At 33.8% G+C, this 16,494-nt stretch overlaps 1 protein-coding gene across 1 annotated transcript; it reads left to right on the top strand.

Annotated features, from left to right (window-relative positions):
- The first annotated feature begins 485 nt into the window (after window positions 1–485).
- LOC137746002 (delta(14)-sterol reductase) lies at window positions 486–5,775 on the top strand. The gene is made up of 13 exons (XM_068486044.2): window positions 486–642; window positions 745–862; window positions 982–1,052; window positions 1,534–1,590; window positions 2,132–2,223; window positions 2,833–2,880; window positions 3,272–3,392; window positions 3,676–3,722; window positions 4,144–4,225; window positions 4,500–4,576; window positions 4,675–4,794; window positions 5,068–5,142; window positions 5,225–5,775. The coding sequence occupies exons 1-13, from the start codon at window positions 595–597 to the stop codon at window positions 5,376–5,378; spliced, it is 1,110 nt and encodes a 369-aa protein (XP_068342145.2). The 5' UTR covers window positions 486–594; the 3' UTR covers window positions 5,379–5,775.
- Window positions 5,776–16,494: the final 10,719 nt, after the last annotated feature.

Genomic DNA, 16,494 nt, shown 5'->3' with positions numbered 1-16,494 from the left:
TCCGTACCACTAATTCCAAAATATTGTAAAATAGTTAAAAAGAGATAAGGAGTAAATTGTAGTAATGATCTCTCAACTTTAATCAAATTAGAGCAATGATCCCTCAACTACAAATTCATTACCATTGATCCCTCAACTCATTAAAATGTGTAGATATAGTTATTTTTGTCAACTTCATTAGAATTTTGTCAAAATAAGTTATGTTGGAATGATCATTGCTATAGTTGGGATCCCTCAACTCATCAGAAGGTGTACATATGGTTTTTTTCGTCAACTTCGTTAGAATTTTGTTAAAATGAGTTATGTTGGAAGAATCATTGCTACAGTTGGGTTAAAGAGATCATTGCTCCAATTAGGTTAAAGTTGAGGGACCAATGGTAATGAATTTTTAGTTGAGGGACTATAACTGCACGTTTTAATGAGTTGAGGGACAAATGATAATAAATTTTTAATTGAATGACCATTGCTTCCAATTGAGTTAAAATTAAGGCCGTTATTACAATTTACTGACATAAAAACCCAGGTAACAACTAACAAGCATTGACAGCAAGGAGCAGAGCTCAGCTAGTTGAGCAGCTCTTATACTCTTGAGTCATGGATCTGGGTCATCTTCTCCACCTCCTAATTCCCTCATGGAACTCTGTAAGCACCCCTCTCTCAATCCATCACCACATTTCCTTTAATCCCCCTTACGCTAATTAATTAATTAATTAATTGGTCAATCTCTTAATCCTTAATATTCAGGTTGCTATTCTGGCATTGTTCTTCACTTACTTGGCCATTGCTGGACCGATACTGCCCGGAAAACTTGTCCCCGGAGCCACTTTACCGGACGGCTCTCGGCTTCATTATCGATGCAATGGTGTGCTTTTTGAATGCATTCTTACTCATGCATATTACCTGTTTGTGTAAATGTTTGTGTGAGCAGGTCTGATTTTGTGTAGAGAGTTTGATATAGTTTGAATTTTTTTTATTTGTCAGGTCTACTATCACTTCTGGTGCTGGTTGGGCTTCTTGGGGTTGGCGCTAAGATGGATATCGTGTCACTTAATGTATGTGATCACTCCTACTTCAATGTGGTTTTTTTCGGATTGTTAATTTCGATGTACTGACTATTTTTGTGTTAATGGTGTGGCAATTTCATTTTTGTTCTTGAGAGTTTTACTTAATGGCTTGTTCGTATTTACATCATGCCTCCAATTTTGTGTTCAAATACGTTGCGAGATTACACCTGCATTTGATCATGTTGTGGAATTGAAGATGATTTAACAACCCACGTATTGGCTAAAATTTGAATGATATCAACTGTTATTTAAGACAAATTAAGTAAACCAAATGGGATTGATGCATATGGAAAGTAGAAAGTTGTTCCACATGCATCTAAATTCATCCATTCTCTAAACTTATCAAAATCAAGCCATCATAATACATAGTTTAGCTGCTTTCAGTGTTACATCTCTCTCTCTCTCTCTTACAGTGGTGCAAATGAATTTTTGGAGACTCAGTGTATTAACATCATAAGACCGTTTGCAGGCAATATCAGATAGAGGACTAGAGCTGTTATCAACAACTTTTCTGTTTAGTGTTCTGGTAAGTTAGGAATCTATTGACATAGTTTTCCATGTTACGTTGCAGTTGGTAAAGTGTGTGCATAAACCTTGGTATGATTGTTTAAGATAAAATTATCTTTATTTCCACTCAGATGGACAATTATGAGTTAAAAATTGAGCATTTCAATGTTTCTGTTTGTTCTCGTGTGGAAGAGATTCCATATGGGCACCGCCACAACCTCATAGTAACTGGGACAGTGTTCACTCTGAAATACCAAAGATAAGCCAAAACTTCGATATGAAATTAGTTGGATTGGGAGAATAATTAGGCCATTCTGCATGCAAAGATATATGGATAAAAAATCTCAAGAAATTTTTCATAGTAATGTATGCTTCATTTACCTTTTACGAGACCCACATGGTAAAGAAGAAAATCACTTGTCTGCATTCACTTATATTTAAGCACCATACTTTCCATTTTTAGTGGATAAGTAGTAGATCATCATTATTAAGTCTTCTTCTCTTATCAATGCTTATGTTAATTGATATGTAGTTGTTTTCTCAATTGCTTATTATGTTAGGTCACACTGGTACTTTACGCTGTGGGCTGCAAGTCGACCAACCAGGGTTCTTCCCTAAAGCCTCATGTCACAGGGAACCTTCTTGATGACTGGTAGTTTAAGCATATTGTCTAACTTATTCCAAGTCATCTCCATTGGGTGAAATGGTTTATATTCATATATGATATAGAAACTTGTAAAAATTGTTTATATAAATATAAACAAAACATATATAGTGGTTTTAGTAAAAAATTGTCTTACCTGCCTTATGGGAATATTTTCATTTTCTCAATTAGACAATTGTATAAAGAAAATGGTAGGAGAGGATGTTATAGAGGGGTTTTAGTACTGATACTGTGTAACCTGTCTTATCATTCCTACCCTAGACTCTGTGCCATCTGCATGATTAGACAACCTGAAAACTCCCTGTCCTGACATTTACATGCAAGATTATTCTTTAATTATTTAAAATGGTGCAGATTTGCTGAATATTCTTTTGACCGATGAAAAGAAATCTTTATGTTGTGGTTTAGAACAAACAGAAATAAATTAAATCTCGATGATTTTTGTCTTTACTGCTTCATCACATTGCAATGTGATGCTTGACTAGTCTATCTCTTACTGTCTTAAAAATGAAGTGTTCATTTTTTGTATTTGCTTCAAACCCTTGTCAGATGCATCCTTCAGTTAATTGATATGGACACTCTTACTTTGCTTTGTAGGTGGTTTGGAATACAGCTTAATCCTCAGTTTATGGGCATTGACCTCAAGTATGTACTCCAGTCTTCAATATTCATGACATGTTCTAACACACTCCCGTAAAATTAGTATACTACTATGGTCTTAACAATCACTTTTTGTTAACGTTTTAGTAATTTCTTTTGATTTCAAACCTTTATTACTCTTCCTTACCTGAAAATTTCCCTTGCCCCTTCTGTACAACAGTTCTTTATCTCTTACTGCGGTCTGAGTTTGTCTCCTTTCCTTTTCTATTCTTCTTCCCCTTTCTCTCTTCTTTTGCTTAGTCCTCATCATGTTACCATTTCCTCTGATTGCTATTACATTTTATACCTACTTGTATAACTGAGACAAAATTAGTCTGATATTAATAATATATATATATATATATGAGTCTTATAAAGTTGATAATCTCTTTTGTAGATTTTTCTTTGTTAGAGCTGGAATGATGGGCTGGCTATTTATCAACCTTTCGGTTCTCGCCAGAAGTGTTCAAGACAGTACCTTTAGTCAATCAATGATCCTCTATCAATTGTTCTGTGCGGTAATCTGGGACCTCCTTTTATACGTGTATAAATTTGTTTCTCTACACGTCTTAATATGAGGTGCATACAAAATTGTCACGTGGGCATCATCGCCCATACTATGATAGGAAATGAAGCATGCAACCATTGTCCCCCACTTGCACATTTCTCCTTCCTGCTCTGTGTGTGTGTGTGTGCGCGTGCATGTAAGGACAGATGTATGTTTGTATTTGTATATCTTTTGTTTAATGCTGGAAGTGACTGCTAAAAATTCTGTCATTTTCTCTCTTTTATTTTTTCCAGTTATACATCTTGGACTACTTTGTTCATGAGGAGTACATGACCTCCACGTAAGTACATTACCATGGCGTCTAGCTGAATAAGTCAATTTAGTTTTATCCTGTGTCACTGTTTTATTTTGCATTACCAAATATCTTTTCACAATATGCTTCCCCTGGCAGAATCTGACTCATACACGCTCTCTGAAAATACGCCTGAAACACAAGTCTGATTGTATCTTTTGTCATTTCCGGATTACTTGTTATACCCATTTATTTTGTTTGTTCTATGTACTTCGAGTTGTATGTTCTTTTTCATTATTTTTTTTTTTTTGGGGACAGTGAGGAAAGAATTCATTAAATTTGTTCTGCTATATTTCTTCACGCTCCTCTTTCACTGTATTTTTTTTATTGAGCAACTTGTCAATTTGAGGTCATTATATGTTTTTCCTTTGCATATTCGATTTGTTTTTACCTGGTTTTCCCTTTACAGATGGGACATAATCGCAGAGAAACTGGGCTTCATGCTGGTATTTGGAGATCTAGTCTGGATTCCGTTTACTTTCAGCATCCAGGCATGTAGCCTGAACTAGAGCTTAGATAGCTCAACTGGTTTTTTCTTTACTTCTGCACCCAAACACATTCTTGTGCGCACTCAATACTTGATTTCTGTGCTTCCATACACTTTTGGTTGAGAACTCAGTTTGTCTATTGTCAGAACTGTAAAAGATAAAGCATATTTGGTATAGATTCTATGAAACAGGCGTGATTTAGAAGCAAAATTGAAACCCTTGGCTGTTATATTCTTTGTTGTTGTTAATATCTGCATGATTATTTCCTTTGTTAAAGGGATGGTGGCTTCTGAGTAACAAGGTGGAGTTAGGAACAGCGGCTGTCATAGCAAATTGCTTGACTTTTCTGATTGGGTAGTCTACCCATCAACTTGTAGTTGGGATTTGAAGCTTTATAACCTATTGCTCTTTGTGCATTTGCCAACATTACTTTTAATTTCCATACTGGTCAGGTACCTAGTATTCCGAGGAGCCAACAAGCAAAAGCATGTCTTTAAGAAGAATCCGAAAGCACCCATATGGGGTAAGCCCGCGAGGGTCATTGGGGGAAAGTTGCTTGCTTCTGGTTATTGGTAAGGTTCCATCTATCACTTTCTTATCATCTTCTCATTTCTACAGATAAAAATTGATGAATGTGAACATGGTAAATGGAAGTACGTCGCCATGTGAAGATATATTATTTGGACAATGTCGAAGCAATTTGGAAATTTTTATAGGTAAAGGTGTAATAAGCAAACAAGAGATGAGAACAATATGTGTTTAGTTCCAGAACTATTTTGAAGGAGAAAGAAAAACGAATGTTTCATCACAAACATTTACTCACGGTTCTGAATATTTTGGTGTAGGGGAATTGCAAGGCACTGTAATTACCTTGGGGACTTGTTACTAGCACTGTCTTTCAGCTTACCTTGCGGGATAAGGTAGTTTCGCTATTTCTTTACAAATGCTCATATATGTTTCTTGCAAAGTAATTATCCGTTTTGAATGTCACTTGTTTTGCAGTTCCCCAGTTCCATACTTCTATCCAATTTATCTTCTTATTCTGCTCATATGGAGAGAAAGAAGAGATGAAGCTCGTTGTGCCGAGAAGTACAGAGAGATCTGGGCCGAATACCGCCGGCTTGTTCCGTGGAGAATATTACCTTACGTTTACTAAGCTTCTGGACCTTGCACAACATCATCACGTATAAGCTGTGTGGAGTTCTTGCAGTACTTCATTCATGACTGTTGAGTTATTTCAGAAAGAAAATGTAGTGCGTCCTTTAACTATCATGGATTCGAACAAGTACCACTAGACTAACAGCTAGCCGACATGTTCGTCGTTAATGTCAGTTGAAGAAGAAAAACAACACGGATGATATTCCATCCATGATTTGATCCTGCATTTGTTGGATCAAAGTGAGCATTTTGCTTTTGAAATAATGTGTACGGTAAGAGACTGGTTAACATCAAGATCCTAATGTGGGTTGGGCTTGGGCTGTTCGGCTCATAGTTTTTATGTGTTATTTTTTGGCAAATCGATAATCAAAATTATTATAATTTGGATAGTGCTATCGACAGGCTCATTTTTACTTCTTACCCGCTTCTATCAATTTTAGGTTGTCGGATTGGGTGAATTGAAGAAGGTCAACGAGAAAAAAAATTAACAAGTCTGTCGAAGGTAAAAATAGGTGCGTGAATAGCATTTTTTTATAATTTTCATAAAGAATTCAAATTTGGGCGTAAGGGGGTGTATTATTATGACAAACTGACTTAACTTATGTCTGTGGTTGTTATGTTTAGAGGGTATGATATCCACACATTCTATTTTACTTCTCACACTTTTTTAATTTTCGGTCATCGAATCGAATGAATTAAAAAAGATCAACGGAAATTATCAAGGAGTGTATTCACACACCCCCTATATTTAGTCCATGCATAATTGAGACATGCTTATTTTTTACGTTTGGGAAGTAATGATATAATATTATATACCCTAGTGTAAAAGTGTGCTACTAACCAAATTATGCTCACCTAAAAGTCATAAACTAAAAGCTTGTGAGATGGCATTTTGTAATGGATGTAGGGTTGCTTGGTAGTTGAGAAAGCTTTGTTTTGCACATACAGTCAAACGCACACAGCCAGAGAATAACTAAAGAGCGGTGATGCGTGGTGGTGGATAGATTTTTCAGGTGTCGAAAAAACGGTCAGTACACTAAGTATCATAATGTAAATAGTTAAAATTTTTATATAATTATTTGTATTATGTCACTTAATGTATCAATCGTGTCTCTAGCATACTGAAAAATCTACCGTGATGGTGGTGGTGGTTGTTCCCCTTTTGTCGTCCTTTTGTTTCCCTTATCTCCACCTTTAACATCTATTCCTTGATCCTTATCACTCAACAACAAATAAAATACAACAACGCTCGACTTTTTATATGTAATGAGTCATTCTTTCTTAACTGTAAACAACGGTTTGTTAGCCTTTCATGTTGGGCCATATATGTTGGATTTGATTTTTATAAATTGACATCGAATTCACTCAGAAAGTCAGAAATTTTAAATCTAGTAACGGCGAGTTCAATTGTTTTATATAATAGGGATGTGATATTCACACACCCCATTTTACTTCTTTCACACATTTTTAATTTTCGATCATCGGATTGGATGAATTGAAGAATATCAAATGACAGAAATTAACAAGAGATGTGAGATAAGTAAAAAGGGGTGTGTGGATAGCACACCCCTATATAATATATGATTATCGTGAATTTGATTCTTATAGCATATGACTTGTACACCTATTGATCTCATAACTACAAACATAATGTTATAGAAATCAAACTTAGACGACTTAATTTTTATACATGAGAATTAAATTCACATAAACTCATTAAATTAAAAATAATATAAAACTGCATATATATCAAACCGTGATTTGTCTGCAAACAATGGAACATCCTCCAAATAAAAGAAGGGAGAAGGAGGGATGCTTCTTTCTCTCAACCTCTTTTGGCTAACATTGTGCATTACAGAGGTGAAAGGGCTTGCATGTAAATTAGCAGCAAGAGGGGGATGATGAGGTAGGACTAAACGTTCAGGGTAATGCTAGGAAGAGTCAATTTATAGACTAAATTTTAAAAATTAAAGAACATGAAAATTGATGATTGGTTTATTACTTTAATGTTGATAAACACTCATTTCTATTAATGACACATCATTTAATTTGCAAATTTAGTTTTCCCAGTATTACTCAAACATTAAACAACCCGTGATGATGAAGGCATTTCATTCAAGAAGTGGTCCCCTTCAATAAAGCAAGGCAAAGACTCGGTCGATGCCTAATTATCCTTTCCTTCCAACCTACGCAAAGAGGGGAGAGAGAGAGAGAGAGAGAGAGAGAGAGAGAGAGTTGCTTACAGTTGTTGTTCATTAGTTTTTTTGGAAAACTTGGAAATTGTAGATAAAAAGTCTGGGCATCTCTTCTCTAATCAACCCACATTTTGTAACATGTTAATTAGCAACCGAGTGCACATAATTACGGTCTCGTTCGGAACTGCTGTAATTTCTTCAAGAAAAATAACATGGGAGGTGTGTTATAAAATCATTCAAAAAAACAGTTTAAGCGATTTTATATAAAAGCACATGGAGGTGCTTCTCTTCAGAAGTAATTATGACTCTTTTAAAATCACTTCCAAACGAGTCTTACATGACAACAATTCACCAAGCTACACTATTACAATATCTTGTACGAAAATTGTAGAATGAATTAATAATTATAGCATAGATCAATAAACTTATGGATGGTCAATGAGTACCTATTTAGTTTTGTGGAGGTCCATTTAAATGTAGATATATGCTGTTTGTGGTGGTGAGAGGCGATATTTGTGTTTGTGATGGTGATGATGGTGATATATGGGCACTTATTGACCATGCCTATGAATCATGATCCATAGTTGTTGATTCCTTACCTCAAAATTCTCAAATCCTTATAATGAGCCGGTCCATACTATACAAACTCCATTCCTGTAACATAGGAAGCCAAAAAATCTTTTTATGTGGGTAGGTCCCACTCCACCTATTTTTTAGGTTGCCACTCCCACATTATGTCTTTCGTATTCAAGAATCTTTTATTAAAAGGAGAAATTCTTACGGCCGATCGTTAACCGTTAAAATACTAATCAACTTGAGAACAGATGGGCCCCTACTTGTAGTCCTCAATTTGGACACACCTCCAGTGTGTTACCATATGTATAAACAATCGAATGCAAGAATTTCTCCTATTTTTGTACGTCAAAAAGACGATTTGTGTTTCTCTTTCGACAATTACAACGACAAACCATGCATGATTAGGGTTTAGGGTTACCAATGTCTTTGACACAAAAGCAAGAAGGCATTCATATCATCACATTCAGAATGCATGATTCATCATCTGCAATTCCATAAAGGCTTTCCACCGATTCCACGCACATCACATGCAGATGATGATGCAGTTTGCAGAAGCAAGTAAACAAAACAAAACACTCACTTTTAGAAAGACGGACGTTTAAAGCATCTTCTTTTTATACAGTGCTCTTTCCAATTTGTATTTTGAAGGTTTGATCATCAAATTCGATGCAGATTAGTACCCTAATCTAATATTCAATACAAAATTAGTACCCAAATCAATCCAATTTGTTTTGGTTTTGAAGCTGGTAATTAAAAAAGTTCTTCACTGACAAGTGTACGTGCATGTGGACTTCTCGAATTTGCCTGGCTATATATTGATGTGCCACGAATCTTATTCTTTTTGTGAGTGAGACAGATCATATATATATATATATATAGGTTATTCTTAGCAGAGATTTCGCTCTAGTGTTCTTGGAGCGGGATGTCATAGCATCATCGTATTTTCCTTTATGTTCCTCTTTGGCTCTACGATATAAGGCAACATATGGTCATTATACATGCAATGCAGAGGTACTATATCAATCCCGCTCAATGAACAGTGGAGCGAAATCTCTCTTAAAACTTAAAAAGGAAAAGGAGAGAGAGAGGGAGAGGGCAGCTAAGCCAAAGGCAATGGTGATGAATCATGGGTAGGCAGGGGTACTTGTCAAACTTTCCGTTGCGTATGGTTAACTTGTTATTTGCCAACGCATATTCTTGTAAGCAATAAAGCAAGAAATTTTTCAGTGTGCCGGAAATACGATTTCGTATACCAGTGTCATAATATAATTGGTTGAAAATTTTTTTTTCTTCAAATTATTAACCAATTATATTATTACACTTGATATACAAGTTATGTTACTGACACATTAAAAAATCTCTCAAATAAAACAAGAGAGAAGCAAGTAGTTCCTTCACCATTCACAAACTTCTTTTATCTTTGTTTTCCTCGAGTTTGCATTCACTATTTTTCACCCTAATTTATTTGTAAATGGACGGTGGATGTGTTAACAATATCTAGAATAGGTGGATCCTCTTTGTGAGAATTTAGATGATCAATCAATCGTGTTTGTTCATCCTACATCGTAGGACTTGAAATTATTTAAAATTTTAATTTAAAATTGAATATAAATAATTTATAATGAAAACTGACCATACAATATACGATAATAGACACGATTGATTGATCATCAGATTCCCAAAAAAAATCTAGAGAAGACCCTTGTCCACAATATCTCACCAACCCAAAGCCAGGTGAACTGATGACCTAATAAATATGTGCAGAAATCGAGATAGGAAGAGAGAGAGAGAGAGAGGAGAAACATGAAAAGAAACGCAAATCGAGATGGAGAGTGGGAGGGACGCACCACTTAATTCACCTCGTCTTGCGGCGGTCAACGATGGCATTGAAATGAGTGGATGAATACTACTAAAGTCAAGGTATCGTTGGAATATTCTCCTACTCATTTCAAAGGCAAATTCGTAGTTGAGTGCCGCAACACGAGGTGAATAACCATCATGAAAATGTTAAGAAGATTCTAAAATGTAGGAATTTCATGAATTATCTGTCATCTAAAATTTTTCATACAATATTTTATAATATTAGTAAGGAAATTAACGTTAAATTATAAAATGATAAAAAATTTATAAAAAATCTCATTTTAAAAGAGTCGCACTCATGCATTGGAACATTTCATAAACACATAAAAGTACGAAGCCCAATGTATAATGCATACAAAAGTAGATAATCCTTAGGTACTCATTAGTGACTACTTACTTTCTTATTTTGTCCAATGATATTTTAATACATGTTTTAGTGTTTTAAAAAAATAACAGACATGTTATTATTATTTTTTTCTTTAGAAAATAGAAAACACGTGATGTTACTTTATTAAATCAAATTAGAAAATAAGTATATAAGGCACTCACTAATGAATACCTAAATATTATCCTACAAAAGCTAAGCCATGAAAGTCTTAAATAAGCTCCCTATTTGTTTAAGAATTTGCTTTAGATAAAAAAAAAGCTGCATGATGGGCCATTCCAATGGGATCAACAATTTGCTTTAGGACAAAGTAAAGAAAAACTTCAAACACTCGTTGTCATATGAATCAAACGTAAGATCTTTTTACTTACAAATAAAATAAAAATACTATCAAACTGTAATACTAATTAATAACTACATTATAATTAAGCTGGGAATGATATTAATGTTGATTGGTAGAAAGCTTAACCATCTCCGATACTTTGAGTCTTGACACAGTAACTTGGTCTTCCAAACATTTTCATTTCCTTAATAATATAATAGATAAAAAAAAATAAGAAAAAAAAAGGACAAACATCTGAACTCAGAACAACCATATTTACAATCATTGTTTATTCAAAAACCTTAAATCACGTCACATCAAATTAAAGCACCTAAACATAATTTCAATAAAATTAGCGTACTAATTTGCCCTTTTAGTAGAAAAAGAGTATTCTTAATTCCAATGAAAATATGAGAAATGTAAAAGAGTCTCTAACAAAAGTAGAACTCGTTGTAAATTCTTTATCAGCTCATACTTTTGATACAATAACAATATGACACAAAAATTAACGAAGTGGCAAAAAATTCATAACAAGTTCACTTTAACAAAATCATCTTAACATTCCTCAATAAATTTTCTCTAAGTATCCTCCCAACTGAAGGCCAACTAATGGATTTACTTTTGTCGGAATCTATATATTAGATAACAGATTAAATATCTCCACATTTTTTTTCAGTGCACCATACCTACCTATAGCATGTGTGAATTTACATGAAGGTGCATGCCTCGAAACTTTTACACTCAAATCATCATTTGACAGCCAAAAATACTTATAACTTTATATACGTTTAAATTTCCAGCGAATTTTTTTTCCAGAATGTTTAGATTTAGAGTTCACATCCCAAATGACTTCTTCCATGCTCTTTTAATTTTTTAATATTTTCTACACACCATTAACACTTGATAGAAATATATTAAAAAATTAAAAGGGTGAAATAATTTACGGTGTGTGAATATAATCTCCCTAGATTTAAAGTTAAGAAACAAAACATATACAAAACTAAAATTGAACATAATAAAAATACAAAAATTCATTATAATATAAATAAGTGTAGTAAATAAACATAAAAAATTAGAATATATCATGACTTTTAGATTGAATTAAGTCTGGCAAAGAAAAAATTGGATCGAAAGTTTCCTCTGGGTACATCTAGATTTCCAGCCAATTTTCCCATAATGTTTAGATTTTAGAACTTTTGAAATCGGGATATGATTTTTCAATTCAACTTGTACCCTAATTAGTCCCAAATATTTGGATGAGCATGTATGGTTTCACAAACATTTTAATATTGACAGAAAAACAGGTATAAAGTATAAATTTAAATAAAAAAGAAAATAATATCATTAGTATAAGATGTGTCTAATTATAAGTACGTGTACTATAAACAAACAATAATATTTTATGCTGCCACATATGTATCTAATGTGTTCTCATTGACGACAAAAGTTTTGACATAACGAGTGACGTAATTAGTAAAGTACGGAAAATTTTGTTTTACATAAAGATGAGTGTTGACTATACATATTTTAAATCGCATTGACTATGATTATTTTTAAGATTTGTGTTGACAATGTATATTCAAACAATCATTGTAACTGTCATGTCAGAACGGCAGCGGTCTAAATCTAATGCCAAAAAGAAGGATTCCAAACCAATGAAATGTACACACATTTATTAAGTGTTGATCTTTTTGTGTAACACCATTTGAACTTCTATTCAAAATGGTTTTACGTAAAAAAAATAAGGGATGAAATTCTAACAGAGTTACTCAAACTATTTCTTGTTATGATTGAGAAGAAAAAAAAAAAAGAAAAAAAAAAAGAGGATTGGATTTTTACATAAAATTAAATAACTAGAATTTGAAGTTTTACAAAAGAGAGGAAAAGAAGAGGGGAATATAAAACATGAAACATGAATCTTACTTTTGTGAAAAAATACATTGTGCAATACGACATTAGTAAATATGATACAAATAGTTTTATTTTTATTTAAAGACGTCCTACTTGCATGGATCCAATGTCAAATCCTGCATTGACGACAAATCTCTAATATCTTCGTACTGACAAAAGTTCCAACACAATGAGTGACATGAACAATTTTATTTCATATAAAGGCGAATGTTGACGATACATATTTTCAATCAAGCTGACAATGATTATTTTAATGATTTATGTTGACGATGTATATTCAAACGATCATTGTAATCCATGTTAAAACGACCGCAGTCTAAATCTTGAGCCACCAAACAAAAAGAAGAACTCCAAACCAATGAAACAGTACAAACATTTATGTTGTATAACCCCACACCAATACTAGAAATTTAAGCACTAACCCTAGTAAAAAGTAGGGGAACTCCAACCAAGTTGCAGATTTTATTTTCTCTTTCTTGGGGCCTCTTCATTTTTGTTTGCTTCGCCCAATAACCTTACAATCATAATGAGCAACGTAATCAGTAAAGCAGAAACAGTTTTGTCTTATATAAAGACGAGTGTTCACGATACATATTTAAATTTTGCTGACAATGATTATGTTAATGATTCGTGTTGATGGTGTACATTCAAACAATTATTGTAATCGTCATGTTAAAACTATTGTGATCTTAATCTAGTGCCACCAAACAAAAAGAAGGATTTCTAACCAATAAAATGGTACACGTTTATGAAGTAACAATCTTTTTGTGCAACACCATTTGAACTTTTGTCCAAAATAGTTTCAAGTAAAAAATAAGGGACGAAAATTCCAACAAAGTTGCTCAAACTACTTCTTGTTATAATGGAGAAAAAAAAAGATTGGATTGTGTTTACATAACATTAAACATCTAGAAGTTGAAGTTTTACAAAAGAGAAAAAGGAGAACGGAATACAAACCATGAATCTTACTTTGTAAAAAAAAAACAATTTACGACATTAGTAAATATGATACAAATAGTTTTGTTTTTATTTAAAGTTGTCCTACTTGCATGGACATCAATGTCAAATCCGCATTGACGATAAAAGTTCCAACACAATTAGTGACGTAATCAATAAACTACGAACAATTTTGTTTTATGTAAAGACGAGTGTTGGCGATACATATTTTCAATGAAGCTGACGACAATTAGTTTAGTAATTTATGTTAAGAGTATTTACAAACAATCATTGTAACCGTCATGTCAGAACGATCGCAGTCTAAAATCTTGAGCCACGAATCAAAAAGAATTCCAAACCAATGAAATGGTGCACACACTTAAATTGTCTAACCCCACACAAACACCAGATATTTAAGCACTAACCCTAGTATAAAGTAGGGGAATCCTCCAACCAAGTTGCAGATTTTATTTTCTCTTTTGGCCATGAGTGTTTGGATCGTTTTCTTGGGGGCCTCTTCATTTTTGTTTGCTTCCCCCGAAAACCTTACAAACACAAAGCACTAAAGCAACCAATGCATGCCACTTCTGCTGTTTTGTTCGGCCGGCATGGATGACACTTGCCCCTCAATGAAAAAAATAAAGAAACACCAAACCCTAACCCTAAGTTTCAGTTCCATATTTATCCTCGTCATTTTAGTACGTGGGCATTGCACTACAAATTAAAGTTGTCAACTACCAAGAATTAATATAACCAAACTCAGTGCGAAAAACGTAAATGACACTGGGAAAATACACATAAGCGCAAATTGTTTGCGATGTTTAAAATTTCTTCAATATGGTTGATATTTTTGTGAAAGTATCGGACAAATCACATAAACATATGAAAAATGGATAAAGTTTAAATTTCACTCCATATCAGAGAAACTCTTAAATTTCATCTAAAGTCGATAAATTTCGTTGATATTTTCAACATATCAGTTAAATATCATAAAAACTCTTATATTTCGTAGCAGCATATGACATTCTATAAAATTTCATTTTAAACTTTCATCAGTTTCATTAAAAAAAAATAAAACAATATCAATATAATATTAATATATCCACCGATATTCTCACCTATATCGATATCTTAAAATCCTGACCGTCTGTAGCTGAATTGGTTACGACTAATCCATTATTACAGACCAATCTGGAGTTCGATTTCTCCATTCCCTCTAATCGCTTGAGTCAGAAAAATGAAGTGAACTGACCTGGCCGCCCTTCGACAGGTGTCACGAAATGAGGCATGTAGCAGGAACAGAAGGTGGTGCCATGGGTGAGTGTCGCAAGCGTTTTGCAACAGAAAACGTCAGAAGCAAACGCGAAAAGAGGGAGATAAGATTCTTTGAAATAGCTTTTGAGCCGTGAGTCACGAGCGGTGACCGACACATTTGCGTGTACGGTCAAGCAAATCAAGGAGTGAGAAAGTAGAGCGAGAAACGGGCATGAGATCTGCTGGCGAAGAGCAAACCACCAAAATTATGTTCACACACCTCATCACCATTAAATATCGGTTTCGATAAAATTAAGGGTTTTTGGATCTTAGCTACCAAACCCTATCCCTTCCTCATCCAAACAAAAAGAAGTAAAAGAAATTCTTTTCCAATTAAATAAAAAACCAACCAAAAATCTTTTGTTATTTTTAATATAATTGCCAAATCCAAAAATTTTTATTCCAGTTAATTACCACTTAAAAGTAGTTTCTAAAACAAATTGATACATGTCACTAACAGTAAGTTTAAAATTTAGATCATATACGTATTCTTCTTTACTAGTAAATAAAAAGTTTTAGATTTGAATCTAGTCAAATATTGATTTGAATCATGTTACTGTAATCCATTATGAAACTTAGTCCACTTTTCATTCCGTAGTATAGATAATATTGTTTGTTAAAATAATAATAATAAGTTCAATACTTAATTATTATGAGTTAATTATTGTGTGACTTGATTCAAAAATTTTATAAACACAAACCACCTGATATATATGTATGTGTATGTGTGCTTGTATGTGATGTGATGGTGCTTATGAAGATGTGTTAGGTTTGAAGATCCCAATAACATGTTGATAGTTAATGTGGTTGAAAGCATTTGACTTTTCATTTGTGTGAGTGAAAAAGCACACATACTAAATAAAGTTAAGTCTCTAAGAAAAGGCGGCGCGCGTTCGCACGAAAGAATATATTAAATTTTTGAATAAAAGACGCATATGATTATTTAATTTGTTTATAATAGAAAAAAGAGCAGAACGATCTTCCAATCATGAGACAGGTGAAATGAAAACAATACATATGTTTGACTTTTGTCTGGTAAAAAGTTGTTGAAATCTATGATCATGTAGGACCCATTTAAGTTTCGATCGACCTTAAATTTCGCTACGACCTGTACGGCAAATCGTTACGGAAACAAACTCTGACACAACTACTTACAAAAAATGCATGAGCATGCAAATTCAAAATAGGGTAGCCCAATAGTATAGTAGGTTAACTAATCCTTGATAAATCATGAATTATCGTCAATATTAAGCAGAAGAATTAGCACTAATCAAGATTATATATCACCACAAAATGACCCACCATGAAATGACCATCATGAATCAATGCCACATGCGCGCCAATTTCAATCAACACCTAAAACTTCCACCTAGAAAATTGTGCCCCATTTCCTCATCCAATGAGGGGACCACTAACGCCGTAACCGATGGCTCCGTTAGCTGGGATTTGCCGTGACGCTTAGGGGCGAAAAATAAACCAAAAGTACACCACCTATTAGCATCGTAATAATCGCCCAATTTCTAACCGAACGACGCCGTATTCATGCTAAGCCGGACCCGTTATTGACTTTGGCCACGCCTGCACGTGCCAACCTCGCCCAGTAAAACCTCTATCG

The sequence above is a fragment of the Pyrus communis genome, chromosome 12, assembly GCF_041283825.1.
Source record: "Pyrus communis isolate YQ-2024b chromosome 12, ASM4128382v1, whole genome shotgun sequence".
Lineage (NCBI taxonomy): Eukaryota > Viridiplantae > Streptophyta > Magnoliopsida > Rosales > Rosaceae > Pyrus > Pyrus communis.
Note: the sequence above shows the minus strand (reverse complement) of the source record. Positions and strands in the feature narration are given on the sequence as shown.